This window comes from Solenopsis invicta, chromosome 1 (genome assembly GCF_016802725.1).
Source record: "Solenopsis invicta isolate M01_SB chromosome 1, UNIL_Sinv_3.0, whole genome shotgun sequence".
Taxonomy (NCBI): Eukaryota; Metazoa; Arthropoda; class Insecta; order Hymenoptera; family Formicidae; genus Solenopsis; species Solenopsis invicta.
Genome location: NC_052664.1, coordinates 31,087,650 through 31,107,402, shown reverse-complemented (window position 1 = coordinate 31,107,402; position 19,753 = coordinate 31,087,650). Strand labels below are relative to the sequence as shown.

Below are 19,753 nucleotides of genomic sequence, written 5' to 3'. Positions count from 1 at the left end.
TATGTGTTTGTGATTTCCGATCATTAGTTTGTTTCCTATGTTCCATGGAACGGAACTTGTAAATGCGCAATCAATGCAAGCCAATGACAAACACTATTCCGGCAGATCTCATATAAGTGATTTACGGGAAGGTTCTTGCGATTGATCAGCGCTAATTGCGCATTCCACAATTTCCGCTCAATGAGACATAGGAAAATACACCTTAGCGGAGCGGAATCGGCGGAATGAAGCCTCTATCAATCACAAACGTTCCGCAGTTCCGCCATTCCGCATCCCATGAGCGCACCCTCACTCTTGCATTTCATAGCCAATGTTATTTATAAAGGCTGCTTCTGCGCACCTTAGAACCTTCAAGTTTAGTTTATTTTATGTGTGTATACGATTGTTTGACCATTCTTTAGAGTACACCCTGTATATCGTAAATTCCGGCTCAAAATTCCATCATAATGTTACATAAACGTTGCAAATGTCGCTTATATCACTCGACAAATGGTATTTTTATTATCTGATTTTATTATCTGAAAAAGTAAAGATTAAAGTATAAAGCGCTATTTATTATAATAGCTGATATTGTTTTTATGTTTAAACCATTCATCTCCTAAAAACAAATCCTTTACGACGGCTTTTGGTATCGACGAGCAACTGTGCTTGTCTTTTCAATGTATTTCGGGATGGTACTTCGTCCTCGTCCTCCGAAAGGGGAGCAGCCGGAGTCGCACAGGATAGAAATCTTGGAAACAATGGCCCGTCGCTGTTTACACGCATTGTTCTGCCTTCTACCGAAGTTGTAGCGATCGACATTGTTTCTATCTGAAAGACAAAGGCGAGATTTATAGTCGATCGTGTCAATTTAGAGATCCCTTGAATTTCCGTCTACATAAATCACGTAGGATTTGCAAGTTCAAGAAACCGCCCGCAGACAACACAACGACGGAACGAATATTTATTAATCAGAAAAGATAGCAGATTTAGAAAGTAGGTGTGGAAAAATTGTAAAATTTTAATAAATTTTATGATTGCGATTTTTCCCCGAGAATATTTTTTAAAGATAACTGAAACTAACCTTCTCTGGCAAAGCTTCGTCCATCGTTTCTAAATATTTGTCGGATGCGCTTAAAACTTCCATTCCTTGTTTAACTTTATTAGTTAACAATTCAATAATAACTAAAGTATCATCCATTTCAATATTCTCAAGTAAAGGAGTATCTGTAACATGCTATAAATGTGTGTAAATGAGCAATTAAAAATCCATAGCATTAAAAAGAAAAGAAAAAAAATTTGAAATATGTGAAAAATATTTAACATAGTGAAGTACGCCGCGCGTTCGACCATGTAGCGTCGCGCCTCAGTTCACATCGTCAGTCATTTTTCTGCGACAATGGTTGTGCGTTCTTAGTGCCGTCGATAATATGTGTTAATTGAGACGTCAAAAGCTTGCGTTTATGTGCGGCTAGTTTCTTTTTTTTGAAAAGTCCATCGGCACCGAGATGATTCCTCTCCCCCTCCCCACTCTTCCAATTTTTGATGAATACTAAGTCCCTTTGTCGTGACGTCGTGACACGGTGTCGAGCAGGCGAGGTTAATCATTTCGCGATCGCGCATCTTCATCTGTCGAAAGAGAATCTCGCAAATAATGGGTGATCGTCTGCGTGTGTGAATCCTCGACTAACAATAAGTTGCGTGTGAAGTACGTCGTGCGTCCGTTGCTCGTCCTTCGCGTACTTTGTTTCGTCAGCGTAGCTGCTAAAATTGAAATCTCAAGAACGATGTTCGAGCTTGGCTTCTGTTTTATCGCGGCTAGTTTCTGTCTATAAAGAAGCGCATCCGAAATTTTCCAAGGTGACTCAGGGCGGGCTGTTTCTCCTGCCTATTATTTCCAAATAAGACCCGGCACCGCCTATTTACTAGGGAGTCACGCTAATCGCGTAAAGGTAACCCGTTAATGGCGCTAATAAATTGCGGTGGCACACGGCCAATATCGGAAGCGTCATGCAAGGTGCCGTGCGATTTTCATATCAAGATTGATTATCTCCGTCGTACTCAGTGCACCGGTAATCTGTTGTTAGACCGCGAGTTTCGTGAGAGTCCGTTCGACCGAAGCTCGTCGCGCGAGCGTCGGCGTCAGTGATCCGTCGGCCGTCGGTCGATCGCATTTTTCGATCCGCGAGTGCTTGTTTTCGGTCTCAATGCGTATGTTTATCAGCGTACGTGAGAACGCGGACATAATAGTCGTCCGGAGACACGCGTGTGGTATGCGTTAGCAACGGTGGACCGAAGATTACGTCGCTCGCCGCGGCGAGATGAAGGAGTCGCATGAAGTTGTCCGCGCGTCCCCATCGTTCGAGAATCGTTCATCGGCCAACGTCATTGCCGTCGGGTGCCGAGTGAGACGAATCGCAGTTCGCGGATAACGCTTGGCGTTTCGCGCTAATTTTCTGTTGTCACAACGTAATAAACTGTTCATTGCGACCTTCGGAAGTGTTGTTAGTTCGGAGGTGATTACCATCGTACACACAAGTGTATCGGCAACTTGTTAGATCGCGAATTTCGTGAGAGTCCGTTCGACCGAAGCTCGTCGTGCAAGTAACGGCATCAGTGATTCGTCGGCAGTCGGTCGATCGCATTTTTCGATTCGCGGGTGTTTGTTCTCAGTGTCATTTCGCATGTTTATCAGCGCACGTGAGAACGCGGACATAATAATCGTCCGGCGACGGGCATGTTGTGTGTTAGCAATGGCCGCGGTAACCGGTTGAAGGTTATGTTACGCCGCGCGGCGCCTGGTGCTTGAGATTCGTCGTCTGCCACGTTAACTTCTCCGACGGCGTTACGGGTGACGGATGGATGCGGATAACGTTTTCGTCGTTTGATCGTTGTCGCAATAGTAATGAACTGCGTTGTGTACGGGAGTGGCGTCCAGGATATCCCGTGATCATCGAGCACCGTCAATGGGAATGCCGTCCAGGATGTCGCGCAATCGAGGTGATTATTATTAAGTAGTAGTGTTTTCGCGAGTGCTATAAAAAAGCAACAAGCAGGAAAAAGAAAGGATGAGGAGGACCTGGGTGGCACCACGCAGGTGGAGCAACCACGAGGCAAACGAGTATATGATTTAAAAATTAAACTTTAAGAGGACTCGTTCGTCGAATTTTTTAAAAGTCTAAATATATAGATTATATTTTTGTAAAAATATATTATTATTTTATTAATAATTGGTGTTTGAAAAAAATGAATAAAAACTGTGTGTATGTAACGTAATTAGTTTTAGCAATATTAATTACTGCTGACGCTACTATAATGTGAATTTTATTTATTTGTGTTTTACAGATCGATGTTGAAAACTCCGCTGCTGCGCATCGTGTGTCGGTGAGTGACAAATTATATTTTAAATTAGTAATGAGTCTCTTTTGAATTTATTGATAGAGATTCATTGCTCCAGGTATTGATAGAGATCCAATGATAACGATCCATTTAAAACGGATGCGCTGCATTAAATTAATATTGATATTTAATCCTGGAAAGTATTTTCATCTAACAATTTATTGCACATAAATGTACACTTTAGTATGCAAAATAAAACTTGTTATATTAATTTGTTAGCGCGTGTTTTGATGAATGTTACGGGAAAATATAGAGCTGTTCCAAAAAAGAGTAATTTGATATATCTTTTAATGACTCGATATAAAATTGTTTTTTATTAAGAGAAAAAAAATAAAAGTTTGTGTGCATGAAATTGGCATCTCTACGGTACAAAATCGCAATTCTGTTAAGAGTTCTGGATTATTCGTAAAAAAGAAAAAGTTCTTGATAGTTTTTACAAATAGTATGTCTGTTTAAAGAAAATTTTAAAAATAGGGGTGCTCTAATTTTACACCCATCATTAGTACTGAATAGTCAATTTGATGTCTTTTAACGAGTACTATAGAGTTCTTGATATAAAAACCTTTAAGATTAAAGGAAAAAAATAAGAAAAAAAATTGTTTTAATGTATGTCAAGTCTGAATAGTTCTGAATAGCATTTACAAATCCTTTCGACGAGTTCTAGAGTTCTTTAGATACATTTCAGAAATAATTTTGCTCGAAAAAGTAAAAAAAAATCGGGTTTGAATTCTTAAAAAATTATCTCAAAAAAATAATTGAGACTTTAAAAAAGTGAGTTTTACGTAATTTTCTCATTAAGATTTTTGATAGAACTTCGCGAGAACTTCAGAGCACTTAACAAAACTTCCAGAACTCTTAAACAATTTTTTTGCATTTGAAAAATACAAAGTCGATTCCTTGATGATCTTCAATAATTAAGACTTTGATGCACGTGTGAATTAGATTAGTTTCTTTAAAAAAATAATTTCTAATTAGAGAATTGAGTTTTCATCATAAAAATTTGACCGAAGCCTTAGCGCGGGTATGCCCAAAAGATTGACCCAACAATTTGTATCAGAAATTAACGGGTATTAGGTTTCATGTATATTTCCAATAGAATCAATACTGATTTTTCACGCGGTTCGCTTCATGTGTACCGAAGTATTTATTTTCGATCGAGTATCGAGGTGTTAATGCACGGGACTGACGATTCTACGCGAGGTGAGAATTACGGAACGCGGGTTATTTAGGAAAATCCATCGGCGATACGAGATAGGTGATGCTAGGGGTGTCAAAGCTTCCAGGAACAATAAACAGTTGAAGATGTTAACAATGGCCAGACATCACTAAAGGTTGTTTTACTAATTCAATTAGGCGTTTACACGGCACTTCCATTACGACGTTACGGATTTCATCCACCGAATATGTTCCCTCGTACGTGATAATTCGTAAAGACACGTTGCGTGTACATCGTGTAAGGAAAAGCGTTAATTAAGATCCTTCTCTATTTCGAGAAGTGACCATTTGGTCAATATTTCTTTGTTGTTATTTTAATCATCGCGCGGATTTTCATCCAAACTCATTTTGGTTTATCTTCATTGTTCTAGTCTACTAATAGTCTTCAATCTTACAAGAAGACTATATAGAATTGTTTAAAAAGTTGAACTATAACATTTTTTTTATCATAACTAAAAACTTTAGAAATCATGCATATTATCACAAAAGATAAATTATTATTAGAAATAATATTTTATTTGGAGTAACTTATTTGGAGAAATTGTCTACTGTTTTCTTTCTCTATCTCTTTCTCTCTTTGAATTGTAAAACGCCGAGTATGAGCCTTTCTAATCACGGGATCAGTCTTGGGCTGTTAGACCGTCTGGACTCTGTCATCCACAGACTTATAATTAATAACTCTCACCTGAAACTTCTCACACAGCTTACGCAGTATACCAGTTACTTCGTTTAACAGCTCGCGGATTCGTTGACTTGCACTCCCGGCTCTTTCTCTACGAGATCGTTGTTCATCGATTTGAGAGTTGAGTTTTGCTACTACTTCCGCGTTTCTGAAATGTTTAATATGTTGCAAATTAATCTACGGCGGATCAAACCTATAATTTAAAAATCAGTTTTACAGATATTCTAACATGTAGAATCAATTTAAGAACATGTTTTTTTTAGCCAAATTTGAAATTTTAAAGCAAACAAGCTTCTATTTTTAATTTAATTTAAGTAAGTATTATAAACTAAAGTAGGTTTTATAAATTCTAAATCTTTTTTCCTCATTTCAGCTCACGCGGATTTAATAATTTCTTTTTAATTTAATACATTAAATTTATGCTTAATCAATTTTTTAATAAATTTGTTATTAATTTTTTCTTGAAAAACTAACTGTTCGGCGCTCTTCGTTTCCGAAAATTTCCTCGTCTCTATTTCAGCATTGAGTTCCTGCCTCCTCTTTTCCAACACTGTCTTCTCCTGCTCCGTGGCTGTTCGCATTTTCTGTAGACTCTCTTTGGTCGCTTGCTGACCCAGAAACCGGTTCAAAACTTCTTCGGACCTGGACACTCCGGTGGCGTTTCGCAGCTTAGCGAACGCCTCCTCCAGTCGCGTCAGGTCGTCCTTGATCATGTCCTCTTGTACCTGTACGCGACTTTTCCCACGTGTTTCGAAATCGTCCCGCGGACGAGTATAGAATATCATACGTTCCAACCGCTCTAATTCTATCTTTCGTTCCGACACGCGCTGTCTGATTACGTAAAAAAATGTTGAATGTTAATTTATATATTCGTGATGCGCTAGTTATCAAGAAAAATGTTTGTGAGACTGTTATTAATGATCAGAAGCGATTTATCAGAATTATAAGGAGATGCAGACATAGAAGCGTCTACAATAAAAAGATGAGTTAGAAATGCAAAGATATTGTCCGTAAACCTGTATTCCTTGATGATGAAATCGCGTTTTTTGCTGGAATTTGTCTCATCGATTTCCTCTTTCACCAGGGTCTCTTGAGTGCTATCTTTCAATTCTATAGCTTCCTCCTTTACTCCCTGCAATCAACGGTAATATTAAGTCATCGAAACGTTTCTATCACTCTCTTCGCGCCATTATTAGCTGTTACTCTTTTCGAAGTCTTGCCTGTAAGCGCTTAATCTCGTTTTCCTGTTGCCTTATGCCATCTTCCAAATCTTTCAAAGAGGAAGCATAAAAGACTGATTTCTCTTTTAATTCGGAGCAGACAGAACGGTATTTCATACGCGAAATATTTGCTTTAATCTGCATCATTCGGATATGCTCCAGCTTCACTTCCAAACTCTCGATTTTCTGCGGAAAAAAATGCAGTGCATTTATAAAAGTTATCGTTCACGACAGAAGAATGTCACGAATTTAGATTAAATTACCTTTTTCAAAGGATTTTCCGTCTTCTTTTTGAATACGCAATGACCGCGTCTATGCGCCAATTCTTTGCTTTCTGTTTGTAAAATATTCAATGTATGCTCGTGCTAATAAAATGTGGATGTAATACATTTAACATCGTCACATGTCACATCTCGAGACAAGCAATATCATACCTACCTTTTCCTTTTCATACTTGAGTATATCTAGTTTTTTCCTTAGACGCACGTTGTTCTCACTTGCCGTGACTATAATCTCCTCCAAATTGCATTTATTTGCGCAAGATATAGAATCGCGACTGAGTAGAGCTGCGCGTTCCATCGCTTCCTTATTCTAAAAGATTCAACATTAGTTCGCGTAAAAGTTATCAGTTGTTTGTTTTTCTTTCGACAACCCACGACAACCCCTTACATTTTTCGCTTCTGCATATTTCATGTAAAGCTCTTTAACCTTCTTCTTGAGATCAGAAATTTTTTGCGCGTTTTCACGTTTCTTTGCATCGTACTCTTCAAAATTAGCTTTTCTTTGGCCCTCTGAAACAAAATATTTTACATTCAAATTTTTTTGCACAAAAAGATTGTAAAACATATGTATTTAACAACGTTCATTAAATAAACGGATTTAATAAAAAATGTACTCTTTTCCCTACAATTATACCTTTTGCTTCAATTGTTATTAATCATTTCGATAAATTGCTGACAGTACGCGTGAAAGTACTATAAAATAAATAATAAGGCGCGAGACTAGTTGCTAAAAAGTTTCTGTAATAACAGCTCAGAATGAAGACACGTAAATCGTAATCGAGCTAGTGCCCGATCATGAATCATCCAGTTATCCGAGTGTACACTATTTTATATATTCATCAACATATGAATGTACTCTTCCTAACAACGCAAGAAATCGCATGAATATTTTAAAATATTCGTTCGTAAAACAACGAACTCTAACGTCGCAATTTTTAGCAAAAGCAATTAGTAAAACGTAAGGTAGTTACAACGTTAGTGACAATCTGTTATTATTTTCCTAGATGATTTTAAGGATAAAGAAAATGGAAAATATCAAGGAAGCGTGCGCGGTCTCTTGCACAAGCAATTGTGAAACTTGGCCATCGACTTTTATTGCCCAAGGCCCAAAACGATGATCTACGTGCGTAAGAATGGTAGATAAAACGACGAATGTATAGCAGTATACTCTGAGAAGTATAATTGACTAGGTTCAGAGTTTTAAAGAATCGAGCATACAACGGTAGATAAATCTATTCAATCATTTTAACTCCCTGTAATATGGCACGAAATCTTTAAAAGTCAATCTATTCAACGCTCGTCACTATCGAAACTCATTATTTGTATCGGGCATTTATCGTCGGTTTATTATTGCGAACGTAAACACGCTGCAAAAAGCTAATGTAAAGGATTTCATTCATGGTAGGTTTTATTTAATTAGAAATTTTGTTGATCGGTTATTTCTTTAGAAAACTGCAAATTTTTATTTGCAAGAATTAGTTTATTAAACAGAGATGCTAAAACAACTATAATTTATATTAAATGATATAAACGTAATAAATATAATAAGATAAAATAAAGTATAAAAAGAAAATGTCCTATTTGAAAAAATGGATTGCATCGATACTCGAGAATCTTTTGAAGTTTATTATTGTCGCTTTTCCGTAATGCTGTTTAGTTCTTATTTCGCGCTTACTTTGTGAAGGACTGTTATCGCGGAGATCGCATATTTTGACACAATCTTTGATTTTGACTATGTGTATTGAGGGGTTAATAAGGTAATGTCCAATTTGTAATTTGTATGGAATTATGTAATATTAGGAGCTTTGTAGCGCGCCTGTTTTGTCTAATACTATAAAAAACAAATGAATTGAGTGTTAAAAGAATAATAAAATAGTGAAAAAATAAAAATGCTTCTCATTATTATTATTAATATTTTACCATGTATGACTTAAAATTTTGACTTTTTAAATCTCTAAGAAAAATGATAATTTTAGTCAAATATTATTATTAAATATTATTAAATTAATTATAAAATGATTTAACATATCATAAAATAATAATGTAATAAAAAAATGCAAATACACAAAAGTCACGTACTATAATACCGATAATCAATAAATAAGTATTTGATATTTTCAGTCATGATTAAGATTATTATCTTATTAAAATATTGTCTCCTTTTGCAGGTAACAAATTTTATGTTAGATATTGTTTATTTATATGAAACATATGTTAACCACATTTTTTTGCAAATTATTTTTCTACCGTGTTTAACATTCCGATTGTCTTTCTCGACCAATAATTACGCAATAGAAATGTAATCCTCTGGTGTTGTCCTATAACACGTTATTGAATCGATAATATCTCATCAGATTTTGTTCTCCTTTTTCACTTTACTTTTATGTCACTATTTTTATATACGCGAGAAGTCATGCCATCTCGAATACTGGTTATTCCAGTTCGACTTGTTCATATTTATCATTGTATAATACGATCACGATCCTGAAATGTCAGTGAGTTGTCTCTTTTGGCACGTTTGCTCTGTAATGTAACAAATATCTAGATATTAAAGTACATGGTGTTTCACTTATATTGCATTTTACAATACATTATTTTTGATCTTCAAATTTTTTTCACGACTGAGCCGAGATTTGTATTCGTTTTATAGATTTCTAATTTTTAATTTTTGTATTTATAGTTTTTTAATTATTAATTTCTACTTTTTTATAATAAAATTAAATTTCTCAAAAGTTATAATAATTAAAAATGTTTTGTCTTTGGTTCTTTTTGGAATTTAATTTTATAGAAGTTTGTTATTTTTATTTTCTAATATTACTCGACGAAAACAAATATCCACACGCTCTCTTTCTTTCTCTCTAGGTCTCTACCTCAAAATCTTTTGCAGACTAAAAAATAAAAAAATATTGATTTTAAGCAGTCAGTAAAACTTCTGTCCCTAGTAAGTAAAAGGTAGAAGTAGCACACCCTATATAAGCGTAAGATCTTACTCTGCAACTTTGTTGTAGAGCAGTTTTGCAGCATTGGATTCATGGAGGGTTGTCAGGGACGGTATAAATTAGAAAAGGATGTTTTATACGATTTGAACAGTTACCTGACAACTGGATTTTCTTCTTGATTTCGACGATCTTTTTATTGAGCTCGTTTAGCTTGTTCTCGGTGGCGGATACACTCATATGTTCGGACATGTTTTCGTAAATGAGAAAGGGTGCCCACGTGAAACATTGTATCGACCTAATAATGCTGTTCGTTGCCCAGACGACTCGAATCTGATTCTCCGTTATCGTATAACAAGAATTCACGTTACGTAAAGTGTATAATTTGAATAGAAGAAAGGAAGTAAAATTATTCAATATTAATTTATGAAACATGACATGTCTTCAAACATTACTACATTTCTCTTTCTATAAATAAAAAAGTTATATTTGTATATATTTATATATAATTTTTACGACCGACTGCCACCAACCTTCGGTTATATTATTTTATATATAAATCCCACTTGTCTAATGCATTTGCGTTAGCGAGAAATTAAAGATTGGATTAAAAAAAAAAATTATTTTTGCCAACTACTACTCGCGCACTGCATTATGAATGTTTAGACCAGATTAGAAATGATGACGATAACGAAAATCATGTTTAGTGATCTTTTTCTCCTTTCTCAAAGAAAATAGTAATCGCTTGTTAAGTTTAATAAAAGAGGTAAGAAGAAAAATTTGAATGAAGCAATTCTAATAGCAATTCTAATAGCATGTATACAGTGAAATCTGTGGTATGTTTTGTTGAAGGCAGGCAGGCGTCTTTTAACTTGAGATCACGTCACGTCGAATCGCTGGCTTCTGATGATTTTGTAGAAAATTGCAATAAATTCTGCTGGTCACAATTTGATCTCTGGAGACCCAGGTCTCGAGTTCATGACACTGCACAAGTGGCATGACTATTGACATCCAATATTATTCACCGACATGCATTGAATTCACAATCAGTAGAGATTATATTAAACATGCAACTGACATATATGTGTTTTTTATTTTTGTTTTAATATGCAGAATGTTCCAGATTACTTTCGTGGTTTTTATTTCTACCTTGTAACATAAATACCTTTCTGTGAAATGAACGTTGATTGAATTCATGTATTTGTTACAAGGTAGAATCAAATAAAAAAAATATGTGTGTGTGTGTGTTCGTTGTTTTGATTAAATAAAATAAAAATTTATTTAATCTTGGACATTATGCTTTTAAGTTTAATGAAAAAAACTTTTCAACGAGATAAATATTTCGTTTATCGTATTCTTCACCATCCTCTCCCTTTCTCTATATATTTAGATTATTTAAAGTTTACGTGCTAAAGTTATGTGAAAGAAAAAATATAGGAAGTAGCAATTTTCCATAATTCACGTTGCGTTATTTTGACAAGGAAAGTTTTATGAAGTTATGTAGTTGTACAACTATCTCCGTTTCTTCATCCACTTTGTTTTCAATGACGAATCTCACCAATTGGACACCAACTGTCGTTGCGTTCCACGAGACAATTGTATCGTGGCCGCGCTACGTTGTCGCTGGACGCAGATGTTTGCAGTTCGATGATAAGGTTAATGGCATCATTAATAAGGCCAATAGGAAGCGCGTGTTTGCAGCTCCGTGCGTGCATCTCGCGTGCTGTGGGTACAAAGGGGTAGAGATTATTCGTAAGGGCCCCTGCCTGTCTACCTCCTTGTTCCCTCGCGCTCCTCTGGCGGAGTACGGTCTTAAGACCGGGTTCACCGAATTATAATTCCGCATTTGTATTCGTTAAGGCGCTCGACGGTTAAGGCTTATAGCCGCGATGAATTTCGCGTTACACGCAATCAAGCGCTGCCGAGCGTTAATTAATGATCAGGCGTGCTATATGCTCCTTTCGGTGCGTCGACCGCGACTTGTTGCATATCGGCGCTCAGGGCATCGTAACCGATTGCTTTGTGCAGCACAGTATTCGCCATGTAAGAGACAGTTATCGATAATAGTAGTACTAGTATCGACATTGATTTCAATCTGATTGTTGTTTAAATGGGATGCAAGAGACATCGACATTCGATTAAAAGGCTTGAATCATTATGTAATTTATCATCGTTATAGTTTTACTTATTGTTAGTGCAATAGCACAATCAACTGTGAGAGAATTATTCGTTAAGTTTATAAAATATAAATATTTTGATAACTTTAATTTTTCAGTTATTTGATAGCATGGCATTTAGAGTGATTTCAAAAGTACTTATTTTATTATTTATATTATTTTTTTATTTAATTTACAATATGTAATTACAATAAATTATTATAATTTACAGCGTATAATTGCAGTAAACTATTATCAATCATTTATTAATAAATCTTGCAGAATAATATTATATTATTAAAAATATTATTTAGAAAAGAATATTGAAAACATACAGAGAATTTAAAAAAAATATAGAAATTTTGTGTTTTTCTTGTAGTTTTTTACATTCTCTTATTTTTTCAAAGATATTGTTTGAGAAACGTGATTAAAATGCCTAATTGTAAAAATTCAGAATATTTTTTATTCCCGCGATCTAATTAAGGCTCACTATTCGTAAGCAATTAAGGTAACGTCATAGAAAAAAGAAATATCAAGTGTTAATTAAAGACATCTTTCACACGAGATATAATGGGATCCGTCGTTAAGGATCCGTGAATAAAGCAGCGCATTAATTATTCCGATTCAGCGATGAACCATTTTTTGATGGAGACACACAATATGAATTGCTTACAGTTCAACTTTTAACTTCCTAATATTTACGTCAAGTTTAGAAACTATAAAAATAATTTTGACTTTCTTAAGGATGTATGTGTCTCGAAGTATTTTTAAAAGTTTAACATTTTGATAGATTGTTCTATGATTACGTTTAAGTATCCGTGTAAAATTTGAGCGTAATTTTCTTATTGGTTTAAGAAAGTTATTTAATTTTTTATTTACTGTTTGTATAAAAAATCGCGTTTAGTAGTTCTTATTTATAAATTTGATGAACAAGTAGCATTATGAATTAAATCAAATTTTTTATATATACCAATAAAACTTTTATAAACATTTATGCTAAAAGTTTATTTGGATCCACATTTTGGTTATTTATTTAAAACTGTAGTAAAATATGGTCATTTTTGCTATAGAAGCCAAATTTTTTGTTGTTTTGTTCTTTACAACTGCTTACGGAGACAGAATTCAAGTATTCGACACTGAATAATTTATAATAATCATAAAACAATCAGAACAGATTATGATTGAGTTCCATTTATTGTCAGTACTGAAAATCTATACGTAATGTAAATTATAGATTTTTAATACTGTATATATTGGCAATCTATAATTGAACATGTAATTGTACATTCAATTTTTTAACTATAGATAACGACAAAAATCATCTATATATCGATTTATTGGAATAGGTCATATAACATAAAATATTGCAGTAATATTCCAACAACATTACAACATTGCTGCAATGTTTTCTGTTGTCTGGGTATATATTTTTATAAATAATGTACTTATGAAATAAGGCCTATTTGTATATTTATTTTTATGACCATTGCCATTTGTTCATTATGTGTGTGGCTTGTAACAAAAGATAATAATTTTTCAATACTGTTAACTTTTGAAATTGCACTCAAATGGCCAAGAACTTCCAAAGGTTAAAAAATTAATTAAAGACAAATTAAAGATAACTATGAGGTTTAACATTTAAGTAGACCGTAAGAGATTTCATTTTTGTAATTAATAATGCTTTTAAAAATGATTTGACACGTAATACTTAGTTTCTTTGTTACTTTTAATTTATTTTTTTTTCGGATTTTATTAAAAATACAAGCATTTAATCAAGACCCAATGTCAGAGTTAAAAACATTTTTTTTCTTTATTTACAAATGTTCCACATGGAAGATAATTTTGAAATAAACATTTACTCTTACTTAGTTAATTTCAATATCTTTAGAGTTTATAAAAAATGAAATAAATTAGGTGGGTCTTATTCGATTCAGCCACCTTATATAAATAAATATACATATACTCAAGTTTCCTCTTTCGTTATTTTGAACCCATCTGCATTTCGCATAGAATAAAAGCTGTTCGGCGAGGTCGGATGTCGGATCATCCCCTGAAAAATATAATAGGCGCAAGTTGACGCCGCGGCGCCGCGCGGCTCGAGGTGTGCCGCGGCCGACGTGCCGTTGTATCCGCGCGCTGATTGGTCGCCGCGATCGGTCGGCCATCCCGCGGCGGCGCAGCGATACACCGCGCGATGGCAGGTGCGCGCGCACCCCGGGAACTACTTTCAGCGCGTTAAGCGAACAATAGGGATCCCAGAAGTGTTTCGGACGCGGTCGTGTTCGTTTATGTCGTGCCGTATGCTTTTTTTCCCCGTAGCCGCGCGAGCACGCCGTGCACCCTGGGACCCGGTTGGTGACGTATCCGCTGGTGAGGCGCGTCGCGTACGATGCGTCCGATCGAGTGACGGCGCGCGGTCAATACACTAATACCGAACAAGTGTGCGCGTCGCGCCGGTGAGTGTCCGTCCTCTCGTCCGTTCGTCCGCGTTCGTCCGTTCGTCCGTTCGTTTCTCTCCCCGAGTGTGTGCGCGCCCGTGCTTCCTCCCGATGAGTGTGTGTCTACCCGACGTGTGTGGATAAAAAAAATAATAATTTTCACGACACGATGTCGCTGCCACGGCTAAGATTGGATTACGCGCTCACGGTCGGACCGTTGTTGCTCGCGTTGCTGGCGTTCACCAGCGTGCCCGCGGTATCCGGTGAGTAGAAAAGTTTGCGTATATTCGTGCGCCCCGCGGAACCACCGACGCCACATGTCGCGCGGGTCCGCTGCTAGGCAACAGGATCGCGGAGCGACGCCGAGCGCCGGCGCGTTGGACGCCGAGCACCGAGCGCCGAGCACCGAGCGCGTCGTGTCGCTCCTACGTGAAACGTCCCGCGGCTCTTGTTGCTCTTGTTTATGCAAATACGCGTCTCGGCACCTACCAACCCTAAACGCGATTTCCTAGTCTAGTCCGCTTCGTTTTCCTCGGCGTCGGACATTGAGTGCCGCGCTTGTCTCGGTTACTCTTCGCTTACTATCTGTCTTGAAAATGTCGACCATCATCGTCACCATGACCGCCGTCGCCGCCGATCGCGTGCGATCGGGCTCAATTTCATCAACTCTGCGAGTATTTCACGCAGATCCCTTTGAGCGAATTTCTCGAAACCACCATCGAACCTCTCGTCGATGCAATTTTCTTCATTTTTATTTGTTCGTTAGCTCGAGGTCGGGACGCCTCGCCGAGCACCTCCTCGGCATCGGACGAGCCGCGATAGGCGTCGATGCTGTCAGGCTGACAGCGAAGGCGAGCGTGCGGACCGTTTCGGAGCGAGACGCTCCTCCAAACGGACGCACGTGATGGTGTATTTAACAATGCAGCGGTGCTCATCCGCCGCGCGTCCTCGGGATACGGGGCCCGGCGCAGCGGCGGCGCGCGATGCCTTCTCCTCCGAGTTGCCAGTCCCTGAGGGACAGGTGCCCAGCCCCAGCTTTCCAGGAAGCGAGCCATCCCTTCTTCTTTCTGTGCGTTAACACGCTCCGACTCGACATTTCGTTGCTCCCTCTCGATATTTCGCGCACGGAACGGGGGCCGCGCGCGCGGCCCCCTTCCGCGGGAACCGTATCCTGTTTTGACCCTCTTGCCCGATTGAAGCGTGAGCACTTCGATGAGCACGTTTGTGACCTGGGGTTGTCGAAAAATTCTACAAGAGAATTCACGAAAATAACGTTGTTGTAACTTGCTCGGTTTTTATTACCGTTGTCGTACAATAAATTCTACGATAAACGGTTTGCTACAGCTTGCAATAAATTGTCGTACGAATTATTAGTAAAAATATAATTGATTTAATTTTGTTCATCTACATCTGGAAAAAAAATTTGTCGAGGAACTAAAATATCTAGTTCAACTAAATATTAAATTGATGTAGTTAATTTGTTATTATAAAATGTTAACGGTTGACATGCATAAACTTTACCTTTTTCGTGCAACTAGATAAATAATTGTTGAATGAACCCCATCGTTTACTTGAACGTATCGGACTAAATATTTTAGTTTTTCAACAAATTTTTTTCTTACTGTAAATATGCAAAAAAGTTATAATTGCATGAGTATCTTTTGTAGATTAAAGATATTATTAATATTTTCAATAATTGATTTTTTTACTAAAACAATGATTCAAAATGAAATACCGATTTTATTAGCAATTTCATTAAAATAATTCTATTTGTACTATTAATTGTGGAACTTGTTGATTTTTTAGAAACTATTAGGTTACGAGGGTCGCGTTTTTCTATTTTTCAAAACAGTAAAAGTTTATTAAGTAGTTTCTTATCATTACACTGAAAAAGAGTGTGATAACAGCTACCAAATGTTGAGTGAAATAATGTCAATTAAAAGTGAAAATAATTTGACTTTTCTAAATTACTAAATTTAATTATACTCGCAAAATATTTAGAAAAGTAAAATTATTTTTTGTTATATTAACTAAATATTTAATTGACATTTATTCCATTCAACATTTGATAGTCATTATCAAACTCTCTTTTCAGTGTATTTTATTTATATGTGTAGTATAATTATTGCTTGAGTTTCTATTTTCTTTTTTATTAAAAAAAAAACAAAAGTTTACTTTAGATAGCTGTCACGACAAAATCAATTGACAAATTTGTGTGAAATTTTGTACGTACAGGTTTGAAAAATAACAAGCATTAATCTATTATACGTTGAAAAAAATGCTGTAATTTAAATCAAAACATAATTTGATTCAATTAATTGAATCATGGACTGTCACAAAAATAAGAAGTTAATTCATCTAAATTTTATTCATTCATCTATATTTGTTATTGTCTTTACTTTTAATCATTTTGTGTCATTATTGTGTATATATATGTTATTGAATTAACAAGATATTTTTAATTAAACTAATGCTATGATTCAACGGTATTTTTTACTCTGTGTATCAGTTTGATACTAGCGACACAATCTTAAATATTTTTTAAGGACTCGTTGAACAGCCCTCTTATTTGAAAGTATTATTACAAATTTGATTAATTACGAGTTACCGAAAGACATATAATTCGTGCCGTTAATGACGCAAATTTACTAGTATCGCAATTTCTAGGTGCAATAATAACACATCCTAGCTCTAGAAATTAGGTAAACGCCTAACCTAACGTAAAGCCTTGTTCAGTGCCACCGTGCGTATTTCTGGATAAACAACAACCGAAATGGTCTAACAATAAGCGCTCTTGAATAATCGAGATAACGTCCTGAGAATTTCTTACATCCGAAATCAAATGCTTTACCGCGTGAAGTAATTCGCAGAATATTGCGATGATTTGGCAGAAACGGAAATGACACTTGTGAGAACGTGACCTTTCGTTATCGAAGTGGAGGAACTTGAAACTGTAGTAACTTTAAATCAACGTGAAGTTGATTGATGCGAAATATTAGAATCCATTAAAAGAATCGTTTGTAAAAACGAAACATTTTTAGAATAATTATTTTTAAATATCTTACGAATATGCGTAGGTATGATTTAACGATTTTTACAATTTTTAATTATTTATGATCGCGGTTTTAGAAAGTAACAAACAAATAAATAAATAAAACGATTTTTTGAGTTCAATTAATACATATTTTCAAAAATTAATAGTATTTGGGAATTATAAATCGATAACATATCCGATAATGCTTTTTTACTTAAATATGTGTGAGAATTAATATAGGATAATTGTTTACCTTTGGTAAATTTCTATCTTGACTTTTCGCTAGGACATAAATTAACATGATGTAATACTACGTCGATGCAATGAGTAATACTGCATATATCGTAAAATGGCGAATAAAGAAAGTCGGTAAAGTCCAATAGGAGAAGTGAGAGATAGAAGAAAATAATTAAGATCTATTAGACACTATTAGCGGCGTTCCGCATTGTCTCAATATAATGTGGTATTCAAAATCATCTATAGATCTTTCAATAGAATCATTTGTCTGTTTTATTTTTCTGCTGTATATGCTTTTTAAGTCTTTTTTTTTCAATTAGGTAATTATATCTTATGTTTTATTTTCTATTTTTTAGAAATTCAAAAAACAAAAGTAGGTGTCACTTTTTAACGAACTATATAAACATGATTTCGTTTTAAATTTCATTGTACATGCATTTACGGTAAAATATAAAAGTAAAAATTTATAGTTATTATTATGAGAAATATATTTAAAACTGTAGCTGTGTATAAATTTCTTTATTTTTATGACTTTTTAAACGGGATTTTTTTCAATATTTATAATGTAGGTATTGTATAATACTCGGTAGGAGTTAAAATAAAATGTAGACTTTGTTTATTTTAATTACGAATATCTCATTTGAATTAACGATTTCATGAAGAGAAAAGTTACGTTTTAAGCTTTCAAAAAATAATATTATTAGCTTTATTAAAGTGTTAATTTAAACGCGTTAATTTAAACAAATAACTTTTTAATTCAAAGAAAGTATTGACAGAAATAATTTAGTTTTTTTGATGTTAAAAATATATTTCTTTCATTTAAAAAGAAATTTGCGTTATACAACCATTTTTTTAAATTGTAATAAAAAAAACAATCAAGAAATTTCTTTGATTCAAACAGGTATTTTTTGATTCTTTCTTCTGGGTTGAAACGTAAATGAGTGATGTATAATATTGCATCAATAATTTTGAGGTGAATGACTTTTCTCGTAATGTCCAATCCACTAACTTTAATTTTATTAATATTGCCTTTATTCGAATCTGTATTTTACTGATACAGCTTAGCCCTAGAAATTAGGTAATAATATAGACAATAGATCGCGCGAGCGCGAGAATATTTCGCGATTCGCCCGCCTTGAGATGGTGTTGCAAAGAATCGGACGAAGATCTCGTCCCAAGGCTCGTTCACTATATATCTCGCGATACTCTGGATGCGGTACGGCTGTGGCGACGGCGGCGACGGCGTACTCCAGACGTTCGCCGCTCTTATGTTCTCAGGCTTTCTCTTCTCTCTCTCCTTAGAAACTGATCCGCCCGGGCTTAACGTGCTTTCACACGAGACACGCCGCATTCGCCGCCACGTGAGACAGACGCGGTGCAGGGGTTACATTTCGCGAATATTAAAACACTGCCGTGTTCGCGGAATGCAATTGCCGTCTCGGGATGTATATTGGATCCGCGTATTGAAACGCGCGGGATATGGATCGCGTCGCTCGCGAAAGTCGCAGTACGACTTTTAAACGAGCCTTCTATACCGAAGTATCGTTTACCTGCGAATGATAATATGCTGAAAGTGGGATAAATAAATTTGCGAGAGATTTCTGCAATAAATATCTGCTCGCTTAAAATATGGTTATATCCGAGGGGGAATTCACAACCCAAAATTTTGTACACCAATGCCGATTTTTGGCATTGCTGTAAAACACTGCCGACATTTTTGTACACTGCCGACAATGCTTATTGTTAGTCAATGCCTACAATGCCGTCAATCCTATATTAAAATTAAGGCAATGCCATGCAATTATGAGCACTACCGCGTGCCCATTATCATACGCCAATGCCTGCACAAGAATTCTAAAGCTTTCCCGAAGTATTCAAAAATTTTTGTGCTCAACCCCATGATCGACTCTGAAGTGAGCTCACCACTCCCCAACCACTGACGACAATGCCGTCAATATTATAGGTCACTGCTTACTTTTTTCGGCAGTCCACTGCCGAAATTTTGTACACCAATGCCGGCTGTGAATTTCCCCTCGGTTATATCATTCTTCAGATAAACGCGTTACTATCATATTTTGAATATAATATATGCACTGAGAGAAATATTTCGTGAGATAGACCGAACGTTTAGTTAAACAGCAAATGAATTTTATAATTATAATTACTAAATATGCAG

The 19,753-nt window shown here is 35.7% G+C and overlaps 2 protein-coding genes across 3 annotated transcripts in view; one reads left to right on the top strand and one right to left on the bottom strand.

Moving 5' to 3' along the window:
* Positions 1 to 495: 495 nt before the first annotated feature.
* On the bottom strand, positions 496 to 10,156 carry LOC105201837 (early endosome antigen 1). The gene is made up of 10 exons (XM_039453215.1): positions 9,871 to 10,156; positions 7,165 to 7,286; positions 6,899 to 7,086; positions 6,759 to 6,807; positions 6,496 to 6,681; positions 6,292 to 6,407; positions 5,750 to 6,106; positions 5,279 to 5,423; positions 1,064 to 1,216; positions 496 to 810 (listed from the first exon to the last, which is right to left on the bottom strand). The coding sequence occupies exons 1-10, from the start codon at positions 10,145 to 10,147 to the stop codon at positions 592 to 594; spliced, it is 1,812 nt and encodes a 603-aa protein (XP_039309149.1). The 5' UTR covers positions 10,148 to 10,156; the 3' UTR covers positions 496 to 591.
* Positions 10,157 to 14,112: 3,956 nt separating this feature from the next.
* The window catches only part of LOC105201841 (neurogenic locus Notch protein), a 249,730-nt gene continuing 244,089 nt past the window's right edge, over positions 14,113 to 19,753 (top strand). Inside the window, exon 1 of one of the 2 annotated variants that reach the window (XM_039450855.1) lies at positions 14,113 to 14,569. In XM_039450855.1, the coding sequence (XP_039306789.1) occupies positions 14,476 to 14,569 (94 nt within the window). In that variant the 5' untranslated portion in view covers positions 14,113 to 14,475. The remainder of the gene's footprint in view (positions 14,570 to 19,753) is intronic. The other variant, XM_026134428.2, reaches the window with a different exon arrangement.

Coding starts and splice junctions, on each gene's coding strand:
- LOC105201837 (XM_039453215.1), bottom strand. CDS start 10,147: ATGTTTCATAAATTAATATTGAATAATTTTACTTCCTTTCTTCTATTC. Junction 5,424..5,749: donor GAAACGAAGAGCGCCGAACA/GTTAGTTTTTCA, acceptor TAAACATTTCAG/AAACGCGGAAGTAGTAGCAA. Junction 1,217..5,278: donor AGCTGTGTGAGAAGTTTCAG/GTGAGAGTTATT, acceptor ACACATTTATAG/CATGTTACAGATACTCCTTT.